Source organism: Ischnura elegans, chromosome 4 (assembly GCF_921293095.1).
Source record: "Ischnura elegans chromosome 4, ioIscEleg1.1, whole genome shotgun sequence".
In the NCBI taxonomy this organism is placed as follows: domain Eukaryota; kingdom Metazoa; phylum Arthropoda; class Insecta; order Odonata; family Coenagrionidae; genus Ischnura; species Ischnura elegans.
This window is the reverse complement of record NC_060249.1, coordinates 40122126-40144120: the sequence shown is the minus strand read 5'-3', so window position 1 is coordinate 40144120 and position 21995 is coordinate 40122126. Positions and strand designations below refer to the sequence as shown.

The following is a 21995-nucleotide window of genomic DNA, read 5'->3' as shown; positions in this document are numbered from 1 at the left end:
CTTCTCAAAGATACCTGGTAGATATCAGAAAAGCGGACATTCAGATATCTAGAAGATATTACAAGATATTTTCTAGACATTAGCTGAAGACATTCTAGATATTTTCTAGACATATAGAAGATATTTTGTGCTATGTGGGAATACAGGATACTGCTTGTTAAAAATAGATGCTCTATTCTAGGATTTTATTTATCACACAAGCTGTAAAACATTCACAAGACACAACTATTCCACAGCAGCCAATCGTCATACTTTCCACAATATCATATATCTGCAAAATCAAACTTCAAAATCACCAAAACGTAAACCGAAGTTAAGTTTATAAAAACTCATGCCGAGAACTAATATTTCGTCGCTTGTTTAAAAGCTTATGATAGCTCACTAAACTCTTACGATTGACAAGGACGCTTTGATGCTCAATCAGTTAAATCACCACATTTTTCGCTTGAAGAATTCACATAATAAACACAATACTTGGACCTATATTACTATGCGAGACTTAAGATAATGGATCTAACAAATGTTACTGCCAAAAAATTAGGTAAGAGAATCATACCTTTATAAGGTAATGTAGATTTGCGTTATTATGTCAACATTAGATGCCTATGTCGTCTTTCCCGCTGACAATCAAAGACATTCGAATTGCGACCGTCAAATTAATCGACACTGACCTATCGATACAAATTCGATTGTATCATTGTGTCGATATTTACTTATGTATCGAACTTTGCTATTTCATTCATTTAAAACGTCTCTCCGTTATCATTTTTAAATATTGAAATATTTACTGTCTAGATTTCAGATATGATTGAGAAGCTTTCTTTGAAGGGCTAAGTAAATATTTATTTAATAAGAGGTCTGTATTTTTTTCTATATTATTAAATCTTATCTTCTCCTGCTACTTGTCGTCTGCATAGTGCTTGCATTTAAGTTGAAGGAAATTTGTTTCTTACTGAAATTGGTATCCTTTTATAGCAATTTTCTCCCTTGATCAAATGAATTTTAATTACAGGTGCCTTGCTGGAGACATGGACGACAATTACGTTGAACTATTGACTACTCTGCGTGATAAATACGAAAAAGTTCGTCGCCTTCTGGAAGACAGTAAAAAAGACCCTGAAGATGATCCTTATCGGTCAAAGTATGCTGCTCGCGAGATACTAAATGACATCAAATCCATCTTGGTGAAAATTCTAGATGATGTCGGAGATATTGGAGATGGTGAAACCAGTGGTAAGTTGAATGTATGTGTATATGTTGCGAAGTGTGACTTTTAAATATGGTTTCATTTTGGTGTAAAGGAGCCTATATTGTAATGATAGCATAGAATGAAAGCTCAATGAAAGCATAGAATATTTCAAATGATATATCCATGTTGTAGTATATTTCCTTCCTTTCTTGTTGAGATTTTTGTAATCATGATATACACGACGCAGAAGTTGGAAAAATTATGTTTTCTTAACGCTATTATTGGTATATTATGTGGCATTTGGTGGAGTTCGCAGGAAAATAATTCCAGTTCTCCATGAAAATTTCAATAATTGAAAATTACTCTTATATATTGTCATCCTGAGAATTAAATTATTATGTTATTGACCGTTTATAATTTTGCCAATGAATGTTCCTCGACAAAGATGGGGTATTTAAATTTATATTTGCCTCTCCTTGCCCTTTTTTACTTTCGAATTGGAAGAGAGTTGAAAACTTGCCCTTATTTTTTCAGTGTTGTCTCTAATTCCTCTTTTGTCGATCTCTTGTCATGAAAGCTCTAATTTTGGAAAATTTCTCAATTAAGTTGTTTTTTTGTTCAATTCGTGGAAGCATTAATTATATATTGAAGTTAGGACTGAGTGGAAGGGAACTGAGGTAATGGCTAATGCAGCAATAAGCTGATATTTAAATAAGTAAACCTTATGAGTTGTTTGACAGTATTCTTGATGTTCAATAGTACCTTAAAGTCTCTTCACACAAGGCCACTCAGTGGCACCTGCGAGTTGAACTACTTGTGTAGAGGATAATTAAAATCAGCCATTCTTCAAAAGCTGCATTGTATGTGCCCTTGCCAGAGCACAGTTATATGCAGCAATGCCACAGACATGTCACTCACTAAGCGCAGCCATATACTCTTGCAAATTCAATATGGACATAAGGTTCATCAGTAAAGTCATTATCAAATTTCATAAGTAACCCCATTTTCCGTAGATGTGGCCATCTTTCAGGTGAACAAATAAGGTCCTATCACTTCTCTTACCCACCAATCGAATTGCCTTGCAGGTTAGATGTTGATATTTTATGATCATCTGAAGATTATTTGGAAATAATTTCACTAACTGTATTTCTTTTAGGTGAACATAATCACATGCCTGGTGTGTTTCATTTATGGTCTCTTCTTGGGATAACGTGGCTCAATTTGGGAACTATAGCAGTAGAGACTGAAGAGATAAGCACAGGAGAAGAGCAGCTTATGCAGTGCTTAAAATGTATTCCAGAAGAAAAATGGCTGGAACCCAAAGCTGTACTAGTTATACTCTGCACTTTACAACAGTTAGGCATTCTCTGGGCTCAGAGAGATAATGCAGAGAAAGCCAAAGGGTTTTTAGAACGTGCTGAGAAGCTTTATAGTGAATTTCGTGAGCTGTCATCATCTCCTCCTGTTGATATGGTTCAGCTGTTTAATATTGGACTAAATAAGGACCCTGATGATGAGAGAGAAGAAAATCAGACCAATAAAATTTTAAGTTCAGAGAATTCAATGGAAAAGGCTCATACCCACACCTTGTACTATCTGGCTCAGGTTTATGGAACTTTAGGAAATACTTCAAAATCTGCCATTTACTGTCATACAACTCTAAAACGCATGCTTGAGCGGAAGGAATATGAAGTTGTTGATTGGGCATTGAACAGTGCCACTCTCTCCCAGTTCTTCATCACAAGAAATTACTTCAAGTAAGTTTTTTTTATTCCTTTGAATTGGCAGAATACATATGTATATTATTTAATTAAATTCAGGGGTAAGGAAAAAAAGGGATAGGAACATATACTAGAAAAAGGACGAGGACAATGGTGCTTTGGTAGATGGAAAAAGCCAGAAATCAGAGGGTAAAAATGCTACCTGACTGGGACTTGAACCCAGAACCTCCCAGTTGCCGGCCGGTTGCTCTGGATAGAAGATAAATAGAGCACCCAGCCGGCAACCGGGAGGTTCTGGGTTTGAGTCCCAGTCAGGTAGCATTTTTACCCTCTGATTTCTGGCCTTTGCCATCTACCACAGCACCGTTGTCCTCGTCCTTTTTCTATTATATGTTCCTATCCCTTCCTTTCCTTACCCCTGAATTAATTTGAATGTTTATGCTTAAGGCGTCGTGTGAATGAATGAAGTAGTATATATTATTTAATGTTGATGTCCTTAATTGATTAATATTAATTATGATACTTGTATGATTATCATGGCCACGTTCACCAATTGCTATAAAAGCTTTGATTGCCTTTTTGAGTGTGAGTAAACTCTTAAATGCTAACTTTAAAAGAGAAGAAATACATCACTATTTAAAAGCTAGCTGTTAAGAGAACAGAATAGAAAGGTGCATCACACCAGTATATGATAATCAACCAAAACATTAGGATTGTTGATGTGAGCTTTTTACACTGTTTGATATTCAGTGATACCGAGTTATCAGTTATTCGAATTCTGAATACACAGCACAGATCGTCAGTGATTCTGATAAATCCATTGGCAATGGTTGGGTCTTGCATGAAGGATTTAACATTAGGTTGGTTCAATTCATTAATAATAGTTTTGGGAAAACTCATCATTAAAATTAAGCATCAAAATATGCATAAAGCTGGTGACTCCACGAGAACAACATAAAGAAGAATGATTGTATTATTCTTTCAAATGCACGCGAGATTTGCTTTTCCTTTTTTGACTCAGTTGCATGATGAAATTTTCATTTTACTTATTCTAATTTTTAAGTAATTGTCAATTCATTATATAATTTAAGGTTTGCAATAAATGCAGTTAAGCATTAATAATACTGTAACCTTCAATATGAATGTGATAAAAACCCAAAGAAATGCGGTGCTCGTCATGCAGGCAAGTTTGATGTAGGTAATTGTGGACGATAGTTACTATTTAGTTAAAGTAAGTTACTATTTAGTTAAAGTTATCTTGAAATGAGGTTAAAAAGCAATACTAATACTTTTTGTTAGTAGGTATAATTAATGTTTGGCCATTAGCAATTGACCTGAAATGTGATTATGTATATCTATTTGTATTACTTTACTTCTTGAATTTCGGCATTCTTCTGAGAAGTTGAGCTCCTTCCCTACGGAGCTACTATGTACCTCTTACTATTTATAAATTCTCTGTGGTGATTTTGAAATGAGTTCTAAAAGTTTAATATGCATTATGTATTTCAGATATTTTTTACGAAATCTCTTATGTGGAGTGATGAATGAACCATGTAGAAGGACCTTTGTCTCTGCAAAGTTTGAATTAATTTCAAGACACACTGTTGCTGGACACTACCCTTGTTGTTAGACTATAGTTACTATGCCATGCACACATATTTAGCTTCTAAAATAGATTTTAATGGTTTCACTTCTATTTATTAAATGTTATTTATTTATCATAAATATTTTGTTGAAGTTTATAAACACCTGAAACAATTCATTTTTGTTTGTAACAGACAAGCAAAGCATCACTTGGCTGCATCAAGTTTTATGTTGGACCAGTTTGAGAGTGAAGTTATCAAGGAGGGGGATCAAGGGGAAGAACTGGAGGCGAAGTAAGTACATTTAAAAAAAAATACATAATTTTGTTCAAATACATTCAGCCTACATTAATTTGAGATTACGATTCTAGTTCTAATAACAGTTTCTAATTGGCATGATTGTAAAATGTTCACAATTTTTTTTATTATTTAAGATGGAGTAATTTTCATCATAGGAGTGCTGACGTAGCTAGATGTTGGGCTAAATATGGGTTAGTGTTATTGACTGCCTCAAGGCAGAGGCTAATGAAAATGGCTGGTGAGGATATGGATGATGATGTTGAAAAAAATGATGCAGAAAGTGAAGAAGATACAACCCTTCTTAAAGGTATCAAGAAGAATTTTGTCTTTATATCTACATATTCTTAACGAGCTAGGATGATTGTTACCACTGATTAGTGAGTATTAAGGCTAATGATTACTATGAAATCAATGGATCTCTAAAATTATAAGAAATCAGAATGAATGCACAAGATATTATGTGTACATTTATTTTCTTGTTTCCTACCAAGTAATTGATTTGTATTAGCCTTTACTTCTAGTCAATATTTCCCTAATTCTCAATATTATTTAAGTAGAAATAGATACAAGAACTTGGTTGGAAATAAACATGCTTAACATTCCTTCTATTGAATCAATAATTTATAGGAATTTTGCCCTGGAAAAATAATTGGAAATGGTGTAAGTTGTTAATAATTACATTGAATCTATCTTAATGAGGTCTTTTCCAGACTCATAAAAAGTTAGAGGTACCACTTTTAAACTTTGAAATACAAGCATTATATGTATAATGCATAAAATGTTGTGGCTATAAATCTTGGCCAGTAAACCTCTTATAAATATTTGAGGCACCTGTAAAACATGTTTGTCGGATGTAGGAGCCATGTGAATTATGTGGCATCTAGGATTAATTAATGTTCCTTGAGAAAAATTCATAGGACTTGTGGTTGTGAAGTGGACATTGTTTAAAGAGAAGTGGAAAAAATACTATATTTTCTAAATACATTATGTAGTACTGAACGTGAATTTAGCAATGGAAACTTTGGTGTGTAAAAACTGCCAGTTGAAAATTGTATATTTCCCAGCTTTCTTGAATGATTATTTCTGCAAAGTTAAATTTTAGTGCCATAAATTATGTAACAGTATCATTTAAATCCACTTTTTGTCTGTAATACGTATAACTTTTGTAATGTCGATCTATTTTGTCAGGATAATTGTATGAGCATGTGAGGTCTTGCTTATTATGATCCATAGATGAGTTAGCATGTGAAATTTTTTTTGGAAGCCTCTTGGTTTTGGCTGCATAAAGATTTTTTTGTTTATTAAATCACTATGTATCACATTTCAGATAGCACAGACCAGCTTTGGTTCACTTCTTTGGAATTGTTGCCATATGAAGAGCAAGTCACAGATAAATATGCATTAACATTTGAAGATGCCAAAGGAATTTTCTTAAATGCACAAGAGTGGTTGAGGAAAGCTCAGGAATTTTACCAGTTTGATAGTCATGCGTCAGATTATGTCCAGATTGTTCAAGATCAAAGTCAACTCTACAAATATCTTGCTTTTTTTGAGGAGAATGAAGAAAGGTAATGTTATCTTTTAACTTGTTCACGTGCCAAATCCCCCCTACACTTCTTCATGTTCTAATGTAATTACAATAGCATAAATTTTCAATATTTTATTACAGTGGAACCTCGTTAAAGCGAGTACAGGCTATAGCGACACCCCCGCTATTACGAGAGATAGCCGATGCACCGTCAATTGACCCTATAATAAGCGTGTTAAAGAATTCGTTTTTACGAGACCCTTTCGGTGTTGGCTCTCGCCATAGCGAGGGTTTTACTGCCGGAAGACTTTCATGAAGACTCCTTAACCTCTGTAATTGCTAGCGATCTGTTAGAAATGAAGTTAATGGAGTGCTCAGTCTCAAATTTATGTGGTAAACTGTCGTTCGATAAATATAATGATGACGAAACAATGCTTTGCATGATTTTTATTCAGTGCGGCGCTTATAAATTGTTTGAATAGTTAGTCGTTATTTGAGTAAGGAAATTTAATGATGCAAAAAAACATCGCCTTTCGTCTGGATTTATGCTTACGTTTATCGGATAGATGTTTATCTGTCGCCGCACCACTCCTGTTCCTGTATATCTGTTCGCAACAGGTATATTGGCTATTATTTGCTCCACCTCCGGTAAAGCGACAATTCGCTATAGCGAGTGTTTATTAGTGCACCGTGGGGTGTCGTTATATCGAGGTTTCACTGTATTATACTTGTGATAAAATATTAATTATTATCACCAGCCCAAGAGAAATCGAGTGCTAATAATCCCTTGGAAATTACTCGCTAAACTGAACGTTCGTATCTGAAGGTGTTGAATAAACCCACCGAAGTCTAATAATTGTTCGTATTTACAGTTTTTCTTTTGTTTGCATGGTATTTTTATGAAGTTAAACAGGTAAAGAGTCATTATCAGGCACAATCTAGTGGAATATGAACATATTTAAAGAAAGAAACAGGGGATTTACAGTTTTATAAAATATTAATTCCCCCTGTTTCAGTGATTTTATTCCTGTTCTGGTATTTTATGATTGTAGAAAAAAGCTTTTAAAACAACGTAACCAGTCAGAATCAATGTGTTTGGTACGTGGTGGAAGTTTTTGGATAATTTTGCGAGTACATTATGCCAACAATATCAGTTATGTCGGGTTTTCGAATGTCTTACGAGTACATCAGTCAGTTGGGAAAATTGGCTGAAAATTTCCCTGTAATATGGCATGATTCGGTGGTTGAAGATATTTCTCGCAAAGATATTTCTCCCCATTGGCAATGTAATCAGCTTTTGTCTTTAACATTGCACCATTTGTGGGCAGTCTTGCAGACCATCATTGACAAAACCACTTGAATAGTGCAGATTCCATTTCAGTATGTTCCCCTTGCAATCGTATGCAATGCACTGTTTATGGGCAGTCTTGCAGACCTTTGTTGACAAAAGAGCAATACTCAGATATACCAATGCAGAGCATACTCAAGGCTGTAAATCACATAAATTCTTGGATACTACTGGCTTTAGTTGTTGTAGATCTGACACCAATTTTGCATATTTAGTTTAATGATAAGAGAAAGCAAAACAGATAATACAAAACATAATTGTCAATGCTTGCTCAGTGGTGCATCTCCCTTGAAAAGTATCTGCCGTAATACCTAGCGTACACAGTGGAAGGAACTTGTTGACCTCGCAAAATCCGATCTATTTTACTTGTAAAATGAAGGCCGTTTGGCGGTACAAAGACTATCACTCGCTAAAATGTGATTCTCGTAAAATGCCGTACCCACTAATCCAGGCTTCCACTATATACACTTCCCAAGGTATACTTGGGCTTAGGCTTCAAAGTGTTAAAATTCTATGAATAATTAATTTATTACCTAAAACACCAATTCAAAATTCCATCCATAAAAATGTTGTCGATCGGAGGTATTGCTCTATAAGAATTGCATGTTTTTTCGCAGCTTGAAAGCATAATGTCATCAGAAAGTTTGCACAAAACATTGCATCTCAAAGTTTGTTATTTTACGTTACTCTTACTGAATGACACCCTGAAGGCTGGTCAAATTTCATTTAGGAGTGGAAATGGCGCTGCTTCAATGTATAGAAATATTTTTTGAGCCAATAGTACATATGTACACTCATGCCTCGCTTAGCGTAATTTCTTCGATTGGTGCAATTTCGATATAGTGCAAATTCATTTCTCGGGGAAACTTCCCAACGCTGCTTTTCCTAAACAAATAACCTTAGCATTCTCTTTATAAAACCGTAATTGCACCAATTTCAAACAAAATTACTCTCATTTTACGCATATTAATAGCATTGCTTGCCTCAAATCTTCCTCTTTGCGTGTATATTCAATGAAATCCATTTCTGTGCAATGGCCAAAACCATTACTTGCCATGCATCTGGATAGCCAACCTATTGAAATAATTTATCTTGTCTCCTTAACTGAATGACATTAGTCAATTTAGATAATTAATTGAGTTTGGAGCTAGTCGAAATGAGTTTTTTGAAAGTGCTACAGTTTGAGATGTCATTTTAGCTGTCATAGGTTGTTGGGCGAATTGACCTCTGCGTAAAGGGTCCACCCTAAAGCCTTCATGGCCATCAGTGATCACGGGGTAGTGGTGGCCGAGTTGTGTATAAATAGCATCAACAACTAAATGCTTCTCAAGCACATTGGCTTCATTCCTTCCCAGCAGTCGTAGGCTCCCTATGTCTCGGGACTACAGTGCAGCAGTTGTTCAGCAGTAGAGTGTGATTTCCATAGAGCCATATGGAGTAAAATGCTAGTGAACAATGGCAAAAAATGAGAATGCAGATAGAAAAATAAAAAAGTTATCAAGTTAATGCTCTGAAAATGGAATGTGTCAACGTGATATTGGGTTTAAGTTAAAAGCTTACGATGTCGACAGTCTGCACAATTATTCTGAATGAAGAAAAGGTTAAAACGTCAGTGACATCAGCCACACCAACTTCAGCCAAGCGGTCAACACGTACGCGAAGTTCATTACTAAAAAAATTGGAAGGACTTCTAATTATGTACCTTGATTTATAATAAACATTCAAATGATGTTACTCATTCACTGGAAGTTATTCGTCCAAAAACTGTGGCATTATTTGAATCCATAAATGAAGATGAGGTTGGTGATTGCTCCGAGACATTTAGTGGAAGCTTTGGTTAGTTCCGGAATTTAAAACAGTGAGCAGGTGTATTAGTGCTGTGATATCAGGTGAATCTGCTAGTGCTGAAAGAACAGTGGCCACAACATTTTCTGATGAACTCCAAGATGTGATTAAGAGTGGCTCCTCTTTCCCCCTCTACTAGTTTTTAATGCTGACATGACAATATTGTTTTGGAAGGGAATGCAATCTCATTCATTCAGTTTGTTTTTAGACTGGTTTGAAAATTTGTTAACTGCCAGCAATGCATTATGAACCCCTAAGACAGCATACATTTTTTCCTGGATATTAGCCTATCCGCACGAAAGATTGGAATTTCAAAAGCACCTACAAATTTTTTTTAACAAGAAAACACGTCTTTGAATGCATGCCTACTATCTTTAAAGATATTTTTAAAAGTATATTTATATAAATAAGGTTTTATAAGGCTATTAATAAGAATGTATATGTTAATTAGGAAAATCGATACCCAACACCTATGCTACCGGGATGCATCCCTATCTTCTAATTGTTAAAATGATCTCAAATACCGTAAATTTGATTAGAGCAAAGACCCAAAGGAACGCATATTGCTTCTACTAAGTGAGGCATGGGTGTATGATGAATAAAGTTCTAATATATGAATGAATGAGGTATTATCATGATTTCAGAAATGGTGCTATCATTTGTGATCACAATTTTCATCAGGTGGCACATGTGCCTTCAGCCTTAACAGTGATACATAGAATGGGATTTTAAAGAGGATTTCTGTTTTCGTAGTCTAATTATCAACTTCATTATCTCTTATGCAGTAAATAAGCTATATCACATACATTTTGGTAATCTATTATTTTTTTAATGGCAAATAATCTTAAAGATCATGAGAATTTTCATGACAGTTTCCCATGAGAATTCTTCATTTCTTAAATCTTGAAATTGCATTTTTTATTAATTTTCAGGCAATGCCGGATGCATAAACGGCGGGTTGATCTTTTAGAGCCCATTATGAAGGAACTCAATCCTCAGTACTATATGCTTGTGTGCCGTCAGATATGGTTTGAGCTTGCTGAAATATATTCAGATATGATGGACATTAAGCTTGTGAAGTTGCAGGTAATCATAAAGCTCTTGTTTTTGTTTAATCAATGCCAATTATGTAACATCCAACTTACTTTTTGTTTTATTTCAATGTGTGTGTGTTCAATGGCAGATATAGGTTGAGACCAATCGGGTGGGGGAATACCCCCTTTCCGAGGGTGGGGTCAAGGGGAAAATTTTTATTTAATTTATTGTAAGTTTCAATCAATCAATAAATCTATCACTGTAAGCAAATGTTGGGCACTTAAGGTTTCAGATTTTGATCACAATTTTGTGTGGGTGTATATTCACCTCAAACTAAATGCTAGAGATGGGTCGAATAGCAGATTTCTCAAACTCGAATATCGAATTCGAATATTAAATCATTGCTCGAATATTCGAATACCTCGAATACTAGAATTGCGCAAAGCATATTAAACGTACGTTTTTTCTTCTATTTCCTTTGATGAATGATTAATAATAAGGTATATAGTGGAACCTCGATCTATCGTTTTTCATGGGGGACGAAAAAAATGATGAATGCGGTAATGTTTGACTAGGTTGCCTATGCAGCAGGAAACCCAGGATTTTGACGAGTAATTGAGATTTCCTTTAAAGGATTCAAACAAGAATGTAGCTGATTAATGGAATATTTTAATTTTATGGAAACAATTTGGGCATGTAGTTGATTCAACTAACATCTCTTTGAAATATCCTAAAGGGACACACCACCTCGCGAAAAAATGATTGCATGCCCTCTCTGCTTTTACACTGCTATGATGGATTTCTGTCTGATGCATACATTCTTATCTACCAAACGCCATTTCAGCGGCACGCCGATCTGATACTCGGCTTCATCCAACTGCTTATTTTCAACAGGTAGCTCCCTTTACCTCACTCCTACTGTCAAGCGCTAGCGGACAATCCGAGGCGTTTTGCAAAATACACGTGCTTCTCCACCGGATTTTCTTCTTCTTCAATTATTTTCAGTCCATCTTTGGAAGTTCTCACGAGATAAGCAGATGAATTCGAATTGCTAGCACGGAGAAACCAAATATCTTGAGATACTATCCCTTTGTCTGTGACAATAGAGATTTATAGCACAACTCATAAATTGTAACTTGATATATGTTTTCGGAAAAAATACCGCATCAACTTCCGAGAAGCTCAGCTGCGAGGATATCGAGTTTTGCCAAAATGCTAAGTCTCCGTCGAATTTCTTTGTCTTTCCGATATTTATTTTCTTGCGTAAAATGCTTAAATATAGTCAGAAATACGTTGTGTTTGGTTTTATTCTTTTTCAAATTACGCGCACATTACTAATATTTCAATCCAATACAGGTGTAATATCAATCGCCGAAAGTCATTCTTAGATACCTTTTGGGCTAGTAGATGACTCATGCAGCAGTTGACCTCCAGAAATGGGGAAATTCGAAGCAGGTAGGCAGAAAAAGGTCAGTGAGTGAGTAAAGGGGGGGGGGGGGGGGGGCGCGAGACACGTTTTTTATTCTTCTCGTGTAACTTGATATTTTTTTCGAAGCTAAGGTCTTCATAATACGATCCCTGTGCGAGCTGGGACCTTTTGTTAGATTTCAGAGAAGAGGAAAGCGTCAGAGTGGGTGAGGCGAGTGCTGGATGGAGGGGGATAGTGGATCGTGGGAAATGCGCCAATGTTACTATCCCACGGCACTGAGTTTCTCCCTTTGGTAGTTTCATCTCCTGGGGAAGATTCAAACGAAGTGCCTGTCCTTATTAGCCATAAATGACACATGGTAAACACTTCGTCTCATTTTTGTCAAGCTATGGATACGGGAAAATAGTCAGTGGGGGAGAAAGAGGGAAGGGTGAAACACGATTCCATTATCTTCCTGTAACTTGATAATTTATTTTGAAGCTTTTGAATTATGGTCTTCGTAATACGAACCCTGCGAGAGCTGGGGCCTTTTGTATGATTTCGAAGAGGAGGAAAGTGTCGGAGGAGGGGCCGAGGACTGATGGATGGAGGGGGTAGCGGATTTTGGGAATTGTGCTACGTAGTTACTATCCCACAGCACTGAGCTTCTCCTGGTGGGGGAAACCGGGGATTTTGCAGATTTATTCACCTGATCATCTTCGGTTCCCCACGTCGAACTCTTTTCACCGCTCTAATTCACGAATTTGACGTCATTCGTCAACTTACCTAAAACGGCGCTGCATGCACTAAACGACTACAGTTCTCTACATTTTTCCGAGTCAACTACCAACGACGTGCGAGCGATAGTGTATGACGCAAAATTCAAAGTATTCGAGGTATTCGATTGGCATAACTATTCGAGATCTCGGATATCGAATACTTTCTAGTATTCGAGTATTCGCGGATACTATTCGCACATCTCTACTAAATACCCCATGATTGTTTTGAAAAAATTGTGTGATTTATGTATTGTGTGTATTTGATTTTGTCACTTTTTTCCCAAAAAAATGTGATAATGTTATAGTCTTAATTTCTCTCCTTGATGAAATGGTTATATTCCCTCGAATTTAATGTCATAAATAAAGTAAGTACTTGGTTAAATTTTTTAATTTAGTCATCTTTAACTAGGTTAAAACTACGTATTTTATATCACCAAGGACTCTTTCCTGTCATTATTGAGACAAGTCTCTAGTGGAGAAGAAAAAATATTGATCTCCTGGTCAAGAACTATAAGGAGATTGTCCCTAGTACTATTTTCAGTGGAATTTCTAGCATTTCTGGCATTAAACTACCCAGAGAAATTTTGGAATGGTGATGCTAAATGTTCACAGAGAAGCCAATTTTTGAAAAAAGTTGGCTCATTAACAGCAGTTTTCAGGAAATTAATTTTACTACCTATAGACAAACCCAAATCAGGGATTGAATAAATGAGATACCTCAGGAAAGTCATCCAAATGAACCCCATAATGAGGGAGCAAACTTTTCACTAACGCATCATGAAGGCGTCACGCCCTGTGAGCCTGGGTTCAAGTCCTGGTAGTGGCAGAAAATTTTCAGAGATGGCTGTTTCCTTGCTTGAGAGTAGTGTGGAGGGAACTTCCAGTGCAACACACTGTCCGTCAGACGGGACATTAAGCCCTGGTTAAGCCTATCGTTATAACCTAGCTAATTCTAACACAGGGTTTCTATCCTCCCACCCTTACCTCATGGAAAAAATGACCCCAGCTGACAGTTACCTCCCTCCAAAGACCATTTCATAGATAATACGGAGCACATGGCACCCGGGATATTCCTTAATTGAGATTTCTCCGGTGTTTAGATTACTTTTTTTAAGTGAGCAATTTAAATAACTGCAAAAATGCCGTTAGTGATGAATGAACAAAAATAGATTAAGATTCCTGAAAAATCTCCCCTCGTTATAATGTTCACACACTAAAAAATAATTTTCCCGTGAAATTTTGGTAACATAGTTGATTGAATCAACCACGTGTAGCTACTCTGTCGGCATTCTTCCACAAATTCAGCACCGGGACTTTCGACTCACAAGCCCTGTGATTTGCCTTCACGGAATATTTTACTTATCCATTTCTCTTAACAACAGCGGAGACTTTTTGTACTTTGATATAATGGTGCTAAGCCATTCCTGAGTCGAAAGGAACTGCCTTATCTTTCACATTTTGAATTTGACTTCAATGATTTCGTGACTACTAATGACGCGAGTTATTCTCGGAGTGCATTTACAGTAACTCCTGTTCTGTTAAAAAATAAACACTTGCCACCTGGCAGAGCTAAGCTAATAGCTATTCAAGGTCCAAATATGTTTCATTTAAACCCACTGATGTACAAGTTGAGTCAGTTTTGATCCACGCACTGCGTAAGTCACTTTCCCTCAGCTCAATTCGTCCCGCAGATGTGGGATTAGCCCACAGAATGAGACTATGCATGCTGTTTTTACCATTGTTTTGAATCACCCCCGAAGTGAGGTCATCGTACGTACAACTTAGGGTCATCTAACCAAGGTTCTTCTGTACTTCAATGATGTCACCGTTTGGCATTTGGTAGATTTTATTAATAATAGCTAATTTTGCATGTAGACAGCTGATATTTTCAAATGGGTAACCAAGAAAATACTTAGGAAGATGTTCATTTACATTTTTTGTACAAAATATATCATGTTATAAAATCCTTCACTTTTTAATTATTATGTTTCTATTGGCACTCGAGGCAATTGGTGCCAACTTTAAAGCATAAGCGTTAATACAGTATGCTTAGACCCATGCTGATAATTGATTACTTTCTCAAATTTCTTATTTCATGCTTTGAAATTAGGGGAGAGTGGGGCAAAACCAACTGGGCGGGTCAAACCGACCCCTTTAAAATCACGCGGTAGTTGTTGCTTTCAAGTAGCAACATTATATGCTAGTTGAAGTGGCTGCCATTACCAGCAGATCGAGCTTGTTTTTGTTTGCATAGTGGCTGCCGTTCAGTCTCTATGAATTTTTCAAATTTAATAGTTTTCTTAATGATTTTTATTATGTTTGTTTTGAATCTGGCAGCTATGTTGCCGATATGATTTGCCTACGGTAAGTTAATATGATAATTTAGTGTTTGTAATTGTGTTTTAAGCCCATGTAGCCGAGTAGTTGATAATGGATACGCCTGTATTGACATATTTCTGATGTGTGTCGAGGGGCAAAACCGTCACCGGAGAGTGGGGCAGGACCAACAGAGGTTCGATTCTCTTAAAGTTAGGGATGATTGTGACAAAGGAGACAAGGAGGCTTGCAAATTTTGCAATGAGTTGTATTCTGGTTCCAAGAATAAAGAGGGTTGAATACAGTGTTTGAACTGCAGAGGGTGGGCTCACGAGGAGTGTTCAAATTGTGAAGAAGAAGATGACAATGTCATTTGTGATTTATGTACGTAAGTTAATATCCAACCTCACATATTGTTAATTTACTATTTCATGTCCAGAAATATCACACACGTGTTAAAAGAGTGTTCGTAAAATAAATCTTTCAAAATTGTACTGTAAAGGTTTTGTAAATGCAATTTCAATGGGTGTCTGTTTTGCCCCACCTATGGGGCAAAATCGTCATTTTGTCAATGTTTGAAAAAACATCATAAATATATGTAATCACTATAATAAAATGCATTTACATTAATATTCTACACCCTATATGTATAAATGTTACTATTAACCACATTTAAAAGAATATTAGCAACAGAATGATCAAGTTTTAAATGAAAAAAGGTTAACCGGTCGGTTTTGCCCCACTTTCCCCTATGTACATATTTTCTCCTCATTTTTTCTTGTTATGGATTAATACTCCAATTGAATCACCTACTTTCTCATTGATTTTCCTACGTTTTAAATATTTCTAGTGGTGAAATATAGTTATTTTCCTTATTTATGGACTAGCTTATTATCTGTTACTAATAAGGTAGTCAATTTATTTCTTAGGTTGTTTTTAAAATTATCTTTCACATCTACATAACTCAGATATTTTTCTTCAGGAAACTGATGAACGACCAACACCTCATGCCTTAAGAAAAATCAACATTTTAGCTGAGCAGAGTATAAGCAATTTTAATAAGTATGTGGATTCTTTGAGGATACACAGGTAAAATATTTTTACATAAATTTTGAAAAATTATTTTCATATTTTTTGATAGTTTCATTTATTTCCTTTACCAGATTTTCTTTACAATCATCATATATTTAGTACTTTTTTAAAAATGTGTGAAATATACCAGGCTGTTTAATTTCATGTTGTATACTTTCATTTTCCATGATTGCATGAATTTATTCTGAATTAATGGCTTAAATGTTATTATTGAAGAAAATGTCTCATGTTGCTAGACATCATCCAGTCCCTCTGTCAATAAAGAAGTGCAGTATTACCACAGAGTGTTCTTGAAGAAAAAAATTATTTTACAGCACCAATGAAATGCCAAAAAAATTTGATGAAGACACTGTGAGACCAGCATTATTAGCTCACTTCTATCTTGGTCGTTTGTACAGTAAAATTATTCAGCCCGACAAGAAAGCACAACTGGAAAACATCTGTGAAAGTATAAAAAAATACAAGGTAAGGCTGGCAGATTTAATAAGAAGGTCAGTATGTCCTTAGTTTTATGCTCTTAGAGTGTACAAAAATAGGTATTATTTTTAATTTTGGAGTTTTTAGAAATGGACTGCTTAAATTTAAGTCAAATCACAGTTGTTACTATCACTAGTAAATGGTGATACTGTCTGCTAATAAATGGAAGAATTTTTTAGCCTAAAAATATGAATATTGAAATACTTGCAATATCTGTACCCTAACATTGCTTCTTAACCTTGATGGATATCATCTTAGTCAGCAAAAAAATTTTAATTATATCTTTGGAATGCATTAGATTTGAATAACACTGTCTCAGACATAACTCTCTGAATTACATTCAAAGTACATTACTTTATCTTAGTTTCCCCAGCATTTGTTGGTGAAAGAGACACAGGGCACCTTGGGATATACATATTCATATTTACTTTCTTTATTTTAATTCCACAGGTTGTCTTAAATCCAGGAAAACCGTCAATCGTGTATATTGTTACATTTTCACGAGTCTGTTACTATCCTGGAATAATAGTGTTGGAGTGTAGTAGCAATTTTTTTTTTAGTGAAAGGGTTTGAAGTCAAGACATTGACTCAGCCTTGAAATTTTTCTGGGTTCATATGCTTGAAGCTATTGAAAGGAATTTGGATATTGATTTCTATCTATGATGAATGAAATAATTTTTTTTTTTAGCATTTAAGCAGTAACTGTGGCCAACATAATTAAATGAACCATTAATTAATTTTTATGCCTTAAGAGAGAATTGTTGTTGAATTTTTGTGAATTTATGATAAATTTTAGCCTGAAACAATTATGCTTATTGTAAAAGATTATTAGATATCCTGCCATCCCTGACAATATGGAGAAAACCACAATTAGGTATCAGGATATTTAATCCATAATATCCTAGTGACTATGCATCCCACATTACTTTGAAATGTTCCTGGAAATCAATCCTTTTCATTTTATTGCTATGCTTTTTCATACTGTGGTGTAGTAAATAGACCAACTTTTCATTACATTCACTACAAAGAAATAGATCATTGACGGAAGAATGTACATATGTTTAATACTACCTCGAAATGTTCCATCTAAGCATACAGATCTCCATTTGATTCTCCAAAATGCAGAGTATTGCTTTTGTGCATCATCACATGGGTGTATTTCCATGGATGTATGTAAATTTACAATAGCTTTTTATTTTATTGGTTACAAGAATTTTGTTGTATCTTCAAGAAATATATTTTCAGTTTTGACAAATGAGGTTTAGATGAGTAAATGAAGATACTTGATGTCTTAAGGTGACTGTGTGTCAATCAAAGAATCATACCTATCATGTACGTCTTTAGTGATTATGAGATGTTGCCTCTCAGAGTTTGAGTTTCATGCCTCTGGTTGCTTTCGCATTATCTCTCAAAAATATGTTGGCCTTCCACCCATATTCCCAAACGCCTGGTTGCACTGCAATTGCTTGCTTTTCCTCTTACAGCACTTGAAGTGATTTAATTAATTTAAGCTAACATTCTCACTGCCTGTGTTAAAATCTTATTTTTTAAAATTAATTTGAAAGGAACTCCTTGATGACAATATTGGTTCGCATTTCATCTTTTTCTTGAATAATCTTAATCCATGGAACTTTTCCTATCACAGAGAAACAATTTTCAAATGTGAACCACAGCCATGTCTTTTTATCCTAACATATTGTAGCATATTACTGCTCATGTGAGATATAAAAAAATGGGTGTGGCTAGGTTACTTAATGATCTTTCTTCATGATTATTCTTCTTTAATGCGCAAAAAAGTGACTTTATTTCATGATTGCACTTAATGTGGAAATTTATTGTGAAATATCATTAGACATGGCCAGAATTAAATTTTAAATTGCCCTATGTCACGTCAAGTATACTTCAGTCACATGACCTAGTTACCATTCTTACAAGCAATTTTCTGTGGGTTTACCAAACAGTGTTTTGCCTCCAACTCAACCTGTGAATGGGGGCCCCAGATTCAAATCCTGGCTAAGTTCAATAACTTTTTCACGGTGAATTTCTGCCTAGGTGAATTCTATCTTCAGATATTCACCCTGAACCAGCAGATTGTGTTAGTGGAGAGGAATTGAAAAACCTACGAAACACTGAATCTCCCAAATTCCTCTTTACATATTTTAAAGTTAATGTTGCATTTAAATGAAAGTTTACTACGTAATTTTTCATCCTACTCCTGCAAATTTGAGGATTGTGAGAGAAGTTGCATTTGAATGGAAATGTTCATTCTTATGTCAATGGCATCAAATCATTGGATATTTTTTGATGGTACACATTGATTTGGGACAATAATTTTATCAAAACCTCTTAAATCTCTACACTGTCTTCATTATACACCCTAATCGTGCTAGGATAAACAATTCTTGAAATGGATAAAAATCTTTCAATTTAACATTGGAACATGCTGATTCTATGGTATTCCATGCTTGGTTGTTCATGGTTATTTTTTGTCTTGGAATTTTTTTGGATTTCATAAAATAATTTCTTACTATGTGGTAATTTTGTAGATTAATCTGATCAGAATATGTTCTTATGCTTATTGCTATCTTCATTAAAAAGTGAAAAAAAACTGTTTTGGAAGATTTACGCATTTCTGAAAATATTTTTACTGAAGGATTTCTTTCCAATTCATTGTGAATCATATTTTCCTTGTAGATAATATTTTCTATATCAGATGCTTCAGACCATTTTGGGAAAATTAATTATGAATTAAATTTCTTTCCAGTTTGTTGTGGAGTACTGTGAAGAACATAAAGAGGCAAAAGAGGTTATGGGTGTTGAACTCTCCATTTCCAAAGAGATGGTGACACTCCTCTCTTTAAAAATGGACAGAGTAAAAAAGATTCTTGAACAGCAAGCTTAAAAATTATTTTCCATGCAACTGACAAGGTAAAATTCTTCAGTTCTGATGCCAAAATATGATAATGTTTATTCCATTTTGTTTATGATTGAAATAACCCCTTCCCCTTTTCCAGAAAAATTTAAACATAATCAAGTTTTTTTTAGTATCTAATATATTTTTAGGTACTTAAAATTCCTGGATATGGTGATTAACTTGTAAAATTTGTATGTAATAATGTGATTGATACTGTATTTTTAAAGACTGATTGTGAGTCAAACCCTGTGCTTGATATTTGTTGTGCACAAGCGAATAATAATTTTGCTCAAAGCATTTTGTTACAACTGTACTGAATTGTGCTCCGATGAATTAGGTAAATGCATCTTTATTAATGATTGAATGTTGTCGCAGTGTGTCTGATTTGAATTATTTCCTCAGTAATGAATTTTCCATTTATGTATGATAGAAGGTTGATAATCTGGAAATCTTAATAACAGAATGATATAAATAATGGAAAGTTTTCTGGAGTTTTCAAAATTTCCATAGCTGAAACTATGGCTATCTAAGTGGTTTGATTGCCAACTCAGAGATTGGCTGTCTTCATGCTAATCCCACAAGAGATAGTTAACTAATTTGCCATTTTCTTCTGCAAAATATTACATTATGTGGATACTTAGATGTGGTGATGTCATGCAATAGAATTCACGGAATCAACGTACGATGTCTATTCCTCTAACTTTCCAGACTTAATTAGGAGAGGAATGGAAGTGGGTTGAAGATAACATTGTGCACGCCGTATGCCCAAAATTACCTAAAATCTATCCGAGTAGATCTGCAGTTTTATGAAAAGTGTGTGGCACATGAATGGTAATTGTTTATTTTCTTCTTTAAAATATGTGTGCCTATTTTTTCATTCATTGAGCTCCAACCCTCATGAAGAGGAATTATACAGACAACTTATATTGACACGCCCGCATTCTGCAGCAGTGAGAATCAATATTTTGTTTAAAACGCATTTGATCATTTGCCATTTTCTCAGGTAAAAGCACCCTTATCCAATCAGAATAATCATAATTTTTTTTAACCTATATCAAATGTTTTGAGTCTTTTATATTCCCTTCAATTAACTGGATTTTTCCCATTGCTTGACCCTTTACTCTACAATGCATCATTTTCGCAGATGCCGTTGCACATTTCGCAAAAAATAATTATTTGCATGTTGCCTACACCAAGGTAACTGATCTTTTACCGGAAATATTGTTAATCCAGAATGTGTTTGGTCCCTAGCATTCCGTATTATCAATCTCCTTCTACAATTATTTTCAGTTTATGGAAAATTACTCAAAGAAGTTTATTATTGCTTACCTTGCTTGTGCATAGGCATCATATCATGCCTTCAAGACTTATTGTGCATCCATCAATCAATTTTAGTGATTGTGATTGTTGCACAATTGTTGGGTAAACATTTGGATTCCGAGTTATGGGATTTCCAAATAAAGTCATTTCTTTTAGGTGGTTAGTGTAAGAGATGAACTTAAGTTGTTCGATATCCTGTCAAATGGAAATTAATTATTTTAGATCTCAAAAAATAAGTGGATTATAGATTATTTATTGATATCATTTTTATGTTAAAGCTTTGTAATGCCTCATAATTATAAAATATAAGTAATTTACACAAACTATAGTGCATTCCATTGTGTATATAGTTTCCTGCTCGTATTGCCAACAATATCAGTGCTATAAAACATGTGACCCTTGGTTTTCAAAAACCCTCCATGCTGTTCGTATCTGTTTCGTAATGTTATTCGTGTTTCCATAATTTTTCATATCTCTTTGTACTTAAAAGGGAACTGTGCTATGTATGATTTCTATATAGTAATTCATTTCACCACCCATATAGTTGTCAGTACATTATTTTTAAGTGAACCTATAGTGGATCTGGAAGGAAAAAATTGCCCCTCCCAAAGGAAAAAACCCACTTTAGGAGTTTATGGTGCCTAAATCCTTATGCAGTATGGCAGATAATCAGTTATATATCCCCCTCTCAAAATATATACTTGTATCTACCAATGTAGTGAAATTTAGAGTAAGTTTTGGTGTTGATATATATATTGGAAGAATACTGATGGAGAGTAAGAATTTTGATGTTTTTGAGGGGTTGTTATAAGTGGTGGAATAGGCTCTTCAATGAAAGTTTTTATTCCACTAGCTTATTAAATAATGTTTTAAAATAATTGATGGATATCTAAAGGCCACTTTTCTATGCATATTGGTCCTCAGATTCATTACTGCTGAAAGGTATTGCTTACCAAAAAGGTGCTGGGGAATGTAATGACCTCTCGCCCCTCCCAAAAGAACAAGCTTAATCAACCTCTGGAGTATGTATTTTGATTTGAGGATGTTAGTAGGGGAACCAGGATTGGGGAATGAGGAGTCTAGGGTACTAGTTTTGGACAAATGATTGGTTTTCAGGCTTGTGGGTAAGGTTAGGGAACA

General features: G+C 34.9%; 2 protein-coding genes across 6 annotated transcripts in view; one reads left to right on the top strand and one right to left on the bottom strand.

Moving 5' to 3' along the window:
• The first annotated feature begins 725 nt into the window (after positions 1–725).
• On the top strand, positions 726–21179 carry LOC124157309 (KIF-binding protein). Of its 3 annotated transcripts, XM_046531931.1 has the most exons (11): positions 726–856; positions 1013–1233; positions 2346–2946; positions 4689–4787; positions 4928–5100; positions 6121–6361; positions 10447–10600; positions 16035–16141; positions 16459–16609; positions 19386–19549; positions 20244–21179. In XM_046531931.1, the coding sequence occupies exons 2-10, from the start codon at positions 1029–1031 to the stop codon at positions 19521–19523; spliced, it is 1869 nt and encodes a 622-aa protein (XP_046387887.1). In that variant the 5' UTR covers positions 726–856; positions 1013–1028; the 3' UTR covers positions 19524–19549; positions 20244–21179. The 3 variants fall into 3 exon arrangements, with proteins under 3 accessions (XP_046387887.1, XP_046387886.1, XP_046387888.1); XM_046531930.1 differs by having other exon boundaries at positions 19386–21179; XM_046531932.1 differs by lacking the exons at positions 19386–19549; positions 20244–21179 and having other exon boundaries at positions 16361–16469.
• The window catches only part of LOC124157307 (leucine-rich repeat-containing protein 9-like), a 31630-nt gene continuing 30055 nt past the window's right edge, over positions 20421–21995 (bottom strand). For 2 of the 3 annotated variants that reach the window (XM_046531927.1, XM_046531928.1), the window contains one exon: positions 20421–21050. In XM_046531927.1, coding sequence (XP_046387883.1) covers positions 20883–21050 — 168 coding nt within the window. In that variant the 3' untranslated portion in view covers positions 20421–20882. The remainder of the gene's footprint in view (positions 21051–21995) is intronic. The other variant, XM_046531929.1, reaches the window with a different exon arrangement.